Here is an 8,145-nt window from a genome sequence, read left to right as displayed (position 1 = left end):
AAAAAAAAAAAAAAAAAAAAAAAAAAAAAAAAAAAAAAAAAAAAAAAAAAAAAAAAAAAAAAAAAAAAACAAAACACGCACCCACTGCCACCCCCCCACCGGATGGACCCGGCTCCGCAGTTAAAAATTCAGGACATTTCCCTTTTCCTGAAGGCCGCGGTGCCTCCAGCCCGGCACAGAGCACCCACCCGCTTCTCGGGGACAGTCCCTCCACAAGAGCCTCCTCTGGGGTGAGTTTATCAGCAACCATTGTGCTGGGTCCTGGGGCCAGCCCCTCGCCTCTGCTCCCGCTGCAGCCCAAATGCCCCACAGAGGGTCGCAGCCCATCGGCTGGCTCCCTCCCTGCTTCAGCCCTGCTGTCCCCACATGCCTGTAGCTGGCTGTGCCCCGGAGAAGGGGGGGTTGGGGGACTAAATTAGGATCAGCCCCACACCGGAGGGATGGGGGCAGGAGGGCGTGGGGTGCAGGACAGGCTCACAGGGGTTCAGGGCTGGTACCCCAGCACCTTCAGCATCAGCGGTGCTTGCACTACGGGCACACATCAGCTGCAAAGAGGGCCAAGAGCTGAAATCCCTCCTTCCCAAAAATTTACTGCACGTTTGCCTCCCTGTGGGGTTGTGCTGCGGTAGCCGCCCAGGAGAGTGGGATGCCATCAGGCCGGGAACCGGCGCCGTCGGCCTTTTCAACTACGGCTGACCGATGAAATGCATGTTGCTTGGTAAAACAGCTGCTGGGAAGAGGGGAAGGCTGATCCGGCAGAGGTAGCAGCTGGGTGGAGGGGTGCCAATGAGATCACTGGCTTAAAAAAACCCCCACAAAACAAAAAACCAACAAAAAAAACCCCAAAACTGAGAGAAGCAGCATTGCTCATGGGGCTGTTTGGCGTGATGCGCTCCCCAGCCCACCCATGACAGAGGAGGCACGTTCAGCGTGGGGCACCCAGTGCTGTGGAGGGGAGTGGTCCCTGGGCTCCCTGCGGGGCTCAGCCGCAGCGTGTCCCCCTTGCCCTACCCCACCACGGGTGGCAGCACCCCGACCAGCCCAGGGGATGGCCCCGCTGCCTTCCCGTCTGTGCTTTGGCTCTGGGGAAGGGGTACCCCACTTCGGCTCCCTCCAGCCCTGTTGGGGCAACCCACCGGCACCGCCATCCGGCCCCCACTGAACGAAAGGGAAAGGCAACAAAACAAAACCCACGGCACAAACGGAAAGGGGGCCGCCGGGCACCAGCCCAAGGCCGCCGAGAGGGAGCGAGCCGCTCCACGTCCCGGCGTCATCGCCCCCACTGCGAGGCGTGAGCCCCCGCGTGCTACAGCTCTGACTGCGAGCGAGAGATGCGCGGGCCCTTGCGTATCTCCTTCCGCTTCTCCTCCTTCTTCCTCCGCTTCTCCTCCTCCCGCAGCGCCTTCTGGAAGGTGTCGGCACTGGGGAAAAACTGCGGTGTGACAGCGGTGGGTCAGCATGGGTGAGCTCCCGCAGCCTCCCAGAGGCACCCCCCACCCCACCCCCCAAACCTACTGAAGCCATCGTGCAAGCCCCACGATGCCAGAGGGCTCGAGGCTGGACGTGGCACGAGGCGAATGGGGTCCCAATGCTCCCATGGGGCAGATGGCCACAAGAGGGGGGAGATGGCACCGGGCACCCAAAACCAACTGCATCCCGGCTGGGGAATTTGATGCACACATTTTGGGCAAGCTTCCTCCGTGCTGGGGGTTTTTGGCCATTCCCCACCAAGCCACCCGTTCCCTTCCCTAGCCAGCTGCCTGGAGCCACAACGGGGATGGGGAAGCCCACGGAGCGAGCCGGCGGCATTGCCATCTTACCTCGGAGTGGTCCGTTTTAAAGGGATTGCGGTAATCAGGTGATTTCTCGCTGATTCCCAGCTCCTGAGCCATCTGCGGAGCAAAGCGGAGACCGCGTCGGGGAGCAGTGCCTCCCACACCACACCCCCTGTGACTAGGGTCCCCTCCTCCCCATCAGCCCCCTCTGTGCTCTTCCCCCATCCCTCAGCCCAAGAACATCCCTCAGATGTGGCGTACACTCCCCCTGCCCTCTGCCTGCCCTCCTTTTACCCCCAAAACCTCACCCCCCAGCCCCAGCAGCAGAGAGGGGACGCGGCGGGGGGAGCCCAGGAGCCGTACCAGCCCCAGGACCTGGGAGTGGGGTCCCTGCTCGAACACGCCCGTCAGGTTGCAGAAGCCGATGCCCCAGCGGATGAGGCTGTTCCAGTTGGAGTTGCGGTCGAAGTAGTGGTGCACGATCTTGGGGAAGCGCAGGACGACGTCCCCGAAGAAGGCGGTGTTCTCCACCACGTGGGAGTATGCTGAGGGAACAGCCACCCACCCCATCGGCACACCGGTACGCACGCCCTGTCCCGCCAGCACCTACGGCCCCGCCAGGAGTTGGGGAGGCTGAGGGCAAACGGGTAGGCTCCCCAGTACGAACTGGTCAGACAGGAAGCAATAGGGTCCCCGACAGACGGGGACCAGCCCAGGTCTGGTCTGGGTACATGGGGGTTTCATTCCTACCCCAGTGCCAGCCCCAGAAGGAATGTCGGTGATGCACCAGAGCACTGGAAAAGGGAGCAGGGTAAGGACCGGAGAGGACCTACCATCCTTTATCTTCTCGTCCTGGGGGAAAGGCCCGTCGGGAGGCACGTCGGCAGCGATGAGCACAGCCCGGGAGTCCTCCAGCACCTGCCAGAGCCCTCAGTTACTGCCCCGTCCTGCCAGCCCTTCCCTGTACCCCGGGGGTGCTGCCCCAGCCGCCCTGCTTTGAAGACCCACAGTGTCCTCCCTTCAGGTCCTAAAGCCCACCCAGCTCTTCTCTTTGACCCCATAGAGGCCCCCTGGCCCTCCCCGCTTCTCCTGCCCACCCTCCCCAGCCCCACGGCATGCCGAGCCCAGAGGGCGGCCCGTGCTGTAGCTCACTTTGAAGAGTCCCTTGAGCATGATGTCAATGATTTTGTACTGCTGGTTGACATCGTTGAGCTCGATCAGGTTCTTCAACGCGTTCATCTGGTCCTTGCGCTTCACTTCAAACAGCTTCTTATCTGCACTGCTGTCAAGGGCGCTGCCGGCACGCTCCCACCATGTTCCCACCATGCTCCCACCCTCCCTCTCCGCCAAGCACCCGGCACCATCCCAGCCCCCCAGTTCTCCACAGGGTGCCTGAATGCTGGGGGGCAGCACCTGAGCCAGGATGAAACACAGGTTTCCAGTGAGCCCCTTTGCCCGGACACCCCAGCGGGGGAGCTTAACAACGCTGGGCGCTCATGGGGAGCTTTGTACTTGCCAGCCCCCGCTCTGGCTGATGGGCTGGAGGAGAACATGAACTTCCACCTTCCCCATACATGTCTCCACGAGCACACGTATTAAATACCTTTTCATACTTTGCCTGTTCACCAGGGGATGCTGCTGTGTGCTAAGAAGGGCTTGCATTATCTCACCTCCTCGTGGGCAATAAATGGCCGTGGCACAGAGCAGACCGAGTGCCACAAGCCCAGGAGCCCGCTTCCATCATCCCAGCCAGTGACCCCAAAGCACTGAGACCCGCAGGCGTGCTCTGTCACCCAGCTGGCCACGCTACTCCCAAGAGCGGACTGGGAAACGTGCTCAGCACCCAGCATGCTGGAGCAGAAAGGAAAAGCGCTGCGCTCGGGAGAACACCAGGCACCACTGAAAAAGCCATCTCTGCTCTTGCACCGACCCAGGCACTTGCTTAGCAAACCCAGGAGCTCGGCTAACACCCTTCTACAGAAGAGCAAAGAGGCAACTGCTTAGCAGTTCTGGGTCCTCTCTCTTCCACCCCCCTGTGCCCCTTTCCGTGGTCTCTGACCTTTTCCCTGCGCACGAGCTCCCTCCTACTCAGTGAGCACGTATGCGGGACACAAGGGGCAGGCTGCAGAGAAGGATACAGATTTCCAAGCCAGAGTCCATCCTCTGTTTTTCCAGGTCTGCGAAGCTGCCCCGGGACAGCAGCAGCGCCAGCAGAAAGGGGCAGATGAAGAGAAAATCCATGTCGGCCGCTGCAGCCTGGAACAAAATGGACCAACAAAACCAATGACCAGCGAGGAGACTTAACCAAAGGGAGAAGTCACACGAGCCTCTCAGGACCGATGGCACATCGCCCTCGGCACCAGGGTCCTTGCCCGCCTCTCCCTTGTCCCTGCAAAGGGTTTGAGGGAGACAGTGGCCAGAGCAGGGCCACGGGGTGATGCTGCAGCCGGCCTGCTCTCCCCTGCAAGGGAAGCCCTGGTCTCCCCCTCCTCTCTACCTGCCTCCACTGCCAGCTGCGCACTGGCTGGGCCCCCAGGGATCTGACCGAGCACCAGCCCAGCGGAAAAATTAAGTCCTACCCCTTCTCCCAAAAATAACAGCTAGCTTTTTGCTGGGTTTGCGAATTAGAGCAGCCGAGCAACCGAAGCAGCAGGGCTGAAGGGAGGAGGAGGATCGCCAAGGGGCTGAAGTCCACCTCTCCTTCAAGCACCAAGCTTGACCAGCTCAGCTGTCTCACTTCACCTCTTGGGGTGCTGGACCCTTCCCCTCGCTACAAGCCGGGTGCCAGCTGTGTGCCCCACACTGAAAAGCACTAGTTGGGTGACCTGGTGGTAACTCCCCCCTCGCCCCAAGCATGTCCCTCCCCAGGCAGCACCTGAGGCTCTGCAGGGATGCGGTCGGGCAGAGCTGCTCCTGGCCACGAGGGTCCCTCAGACAGAGCCAACGTGCAGAAGAGAGGCTAGAGGAGAATGTCCTTGAGAACAAGGACCCTGGTCCCTGGGACAGCCTAGACCTCGAAAAGGAGAGCAGTACCTCACCCTCCAGGCAGCGGGACTTGAGGCGGCCTGTCCGCAGGGATGAGGTTTCCGCAGAGCTGAGCAGCAGCCACCAGCAATTACAGAAGCAGCAGCAGCTCCTTCAGAGGCATCCCCTGAGCCGCCTCCTGCTCCCAAGGGAAAGGCAGGTGTGTAAGGCCACCAGAGCTGCCCTCACCCTGCCGTCCCGCTCCCTGCCCAGCCCAAGCTCCCCTGCCCAGCTGAGCCTCCCTCTGCGATGCCCTAACGCTGGAACAGAAACAAATCCCTTCTTCACACCAAATCTAGGGTTTTTTTTTCTTGTTGTTTTTCTTTTTTAAACAAATATAATTTGTTCAACCTCAGGCCCATGAGTGAAGCAAAGCAGGCAGCACCGGCAGCTCTCCCAGCCCTGCAAGGAGCAGCAGCAGCTCCCGCTCCTGCCAGGCGCCTCCTGCCGAGGCTGAGCCAAGCGCCCTCGCACCCCTGGCACGGGCAAGGAAACGGCATCAGGCAAACACGAGAAACCCTCTGCATTATTTTGCTGTTGTGCTTTGCAAAAGGCAGCACCCCTGGAAGGGAACAGATCAGAGTAACTACAACCAGCATTACAGAGGAAGACACAGCTGCCCCCGGTGTGGGCTCAGCATCATGCCCTGCATTTCGGACACAATGCAGAGCCGAGATGGCAGCACAAGCCTCCCATGCCAGGCCCTGCGTCTGTCCCCTCTGCCCACTGTGGCGTGAGGCTTAAGGCATATTCCAGCCACTCAGAAGGCCTCAAGGTGTGCCGACAAGCCAAGGCTGTAAGGAGAAATTCTCCAGCCCAAGCAAGCAGATGCTCTGCTGGACCCACCAGCCTGGTTGGTTTCCAAGAGACTGCTTCACCCTACCAAAAACCACGACCCAAGGGCCCAAGGCCTGGCTCAGCGAGGAGGTGCGGGTCCCCCTTCTGCAGAGCCCCCTACAGCTGCTCGCTCCCTCTCAGGGTCTCAGGGAGGAGGAAGAGCAGCAACTCAAAAACACAAACTGTGACTGCCCTGCGACCTGGCCCCCTGTTTGCCCCTTGGAGGGGGCACACGGCCGTAAGGACCAGGCTGGCTATTTGCTGTGCTCGTGGAGAATCGAAGAGAGAACTTGGAGGCAGCCGGTGGCCTCCAGACCAGACTGAAAGGCAAACAGCAGAAATGCTGCCCACAACAGCTCTGCCACGCTGCCCACAGCAGTCCCAGCACGCCTGGTCAGGGCAGGGGCTCCTGTGTCCCTGCTTCCGACATGGGAGCCAGGTGGCCGGAGGATGCCCCGCGGCTGCTCCAAGGAGGAAGACGTTGAGTTGCAAAAAAACCCACTCAGGCAGCAGCAGAGCGAAACATGGCTCTCGGCCGAAGCGGTTGCCGGCCAGCTGGTTGCTGCAGCAGAAAGGCCACCAGCCTGTCTGGCTGCCCCCGAGTCTTGGAACGGAGACAGGATTTTCCAGAGACACAACAGCAGATGCTGCGGTATAGATGGTTTCATTTTTCAGTGAAAATGTTTTTAATGACTTTACAAATCCTCCTGAAGCAGTCCTACAGATTGTGCCATAGGACGAGGTCCGAAGAGGACCGGAGAACCACGCCATATCGGAAGCCCATCACCTTTTTGTCTGACCCCTTCCCCTGCTGACACTCATTCTCACACCGAAGCTACTGACCACCGTCGTCCATCAGGGCTGAAACACCCCAGTGAAAATGAAGCAGGAGCCAGTTGTTGCCCTCACCTGTAGGGAAAGTGAGGCTGCTGGTGCCACGTGAGACCAGCCTGAGCTTATTTCCCTTCGCTGCCCTGCCTATTTCACCCTGTTTCAATAGCAGAGGACATTCCCTCCTCTCCAGGCCGGACTGCGTAAGCCCAAGGATGCCAAAGCTTCTTGCAGATATTCCTCCATGCTTTCCCCATGAACCCTCCCTCGTGTCTTCACACCCGCTGAGGGACGAGATGAGACAGAAACACCGCAGAGCTGCTCCTCTCTTCCCTCCCCGCTCCTCCCTGAACCGATCCCTGCCAAAGCCAGCTCTGCCCGGCACTCCCAGAGCAGTCCAGGGAGCCAGGGCCTGGCCTGATGCTACAGATGGGAAGGAGTTTCCACCAATATTCCCTTGCAGCCCCAGCCAGCTGGTTGCTTCAGCAGAAAGCCCACCAGTCTGTCTCACTGTCTCCCATTCTCTTAATTTAGATGTGTTTTTCCAAAGACACGACAACAGATGCTGCGTTATAGATGGTTAGTACTTTCCATTAAAATGTTTTTAATGACTTTATAAATTCTCCTGCAGGAGCCCCATCTGAACCGAGCATCCCTGGGATTTATTCACTTAATGAGCTTGCAAGGCAGAACCATGCTGCCACACTTCGGTTCCCGGGAGGGACTTTCACAGGACCCCCCTTCCCCTCTGCAGGGCACTGAAATGCAGGGGGAAAAGCATCATCAGCCAGCTTGCCCCGGGAGCACATCATGACAAAACAAGGAATGAAAACTCCCCACTCCACGAATCCATCCCCGAGCCGCTCCTCCATCAACCAGATAAGGATTAATATCTTGTCACAGCCAAACCAAAAGCTTCGGAAGTGAAACGCAGACTGCTCAGACTTCTTCTGCTAGGGCATTTCTATACAGAGCTTACAGGATCAGGTGCTTCAGTGAAACAACGGCCGTTTACATCTGCTTACCTCAAAAGTCATTTAACCACCAAAATCAGATCTCGCATATCATATGGACGGCTGCCAGCCGGGGTTAGGCAGCCCCAACCGAAGCCAGCGAGCTGCTGTGATTTCCACCAGGGACGGATCCGTCCTAGCCCACCTCCGTGCCTCCCATCCCGCTGGAGGGGGTCAGCAGCACCCCACAGGGCTCGGGGGACTGTGGGCACAGGAAGATAGGGATCCTCTTTCAAGCACCGCTGAAACTAATGGCAATTGCACGGAGACGGAGGCGTGGAAATCGGATTAGCCGAGACTACCCCGCTGGGAAACCCACCCAGCGCCGTGTCAAGTGGACGCGGCAGGCAGCGCACGAGGGGATGCCAACCCACGGGGCGCGACGGCTGCCTCCCCGGTGCCGCCGGCAGTCTGTTCCTCGCACCCGCCCCGACACGGGGCTCCGGCAGGAGCGAGGGGCGAGCAGGAGGGAGAGCAGGCGGTGATGGCAGAGCCCTTCGGGTAAGGGCAAAGCCGTTTAACCAAAGGTCCAGGCACCTCCGGGGCCGCCCCGCCCGCCCCGCTCATCGGCCAGCCGGGCTTCCCTCCCTCCCGGGTCTCCCTCCGGCAGTGGCCGGCGGTAGAGGGGGGCAGCGCCGCAGCGGCCACCCCCTACCCGCCGTCCT

General features: G+C 59.9%; 1 protein-coding gene across 1 annotated transcript; it reads right to left on the bottom strand.

Annotated features, from left to right (window-relative positions):
* Positions 1 to 1,295: 1,295 nt before the first annotated feature.
* CCDC134 (coiled-coil domain containing 134) lies at positions 1,296 to 4,028 on the bottom strand. The gene is made up of 6 exons (XM_009290029.2): positions 3,914 to 4,028; positions 2,928 to 3,049; positions 2,609 to 2,693; positions 2,139 to 2,320; positions 1,821 to 1,892; positions 1,296 to 1,432 (listed from the first exon to the last, which is right to left on the bottom strand). The coding sequence occupies exons 1-6, from the start codon at positions 4,014 to 4,016 to the stop codon at positions 1,307 to 1,309; spliced, it is 690 nt and encodes a 229-aa protein (XP_009288304.1). The 5' UTR covers positions 4,017 to 4,028; the 3' UTR covers positions 1,296 to 1,306.
* Positions 4,029 to 8,145: the final 4,117 nt, after the last annotated feature.

Source organism: Aptenodytes forsteri, unplaced genomic scaffold (genome assembly GCF_000699145.1).
Source record: "Aptenodytes forsteri isolate BGI_AS27 unplaced genomic scaffold, ASM69914v1 Scaffold284, whole genome shotgun sequence".
NCBI lineage: Eukaryota > Metazoa > Chordata > Aves > Sphenisciformes > Spheniscidae > Aptenodytes > Aptenodytes forsteri.
This window is presented reverse-complemented; position numbering and strand designations above follow the sequence as displayed.

What these genes read in the sequence shown, in the direction of transcription:
- CCDC134 (XM_009290029.2), bottom strand. Translation starts at nt 4,016, where the DNA reads ATGGATTTTCTCTTCATCTGCCCCTTTCTGCTGGCGCTGCTGCTGTCC. An exon ending in GGACGAGAAGATAAAGGATG is followed by an intron (nt 2,321 to 2,608) that starts GTAGGTCCTCTC and finishes CTGTTCCCTCAG; the next exon opens with CATACTCCCACGTGGTGGAG. An exon ending in ACTCCCAGGTCCTGGGGCTG is followed by an intron (nt 1,893 to 2,138) that starts GTACGGCTCCTG and finishes TTTGCTCCGCAG; the next exon opens with ATGGCTCAGGAGCTGGGAAT.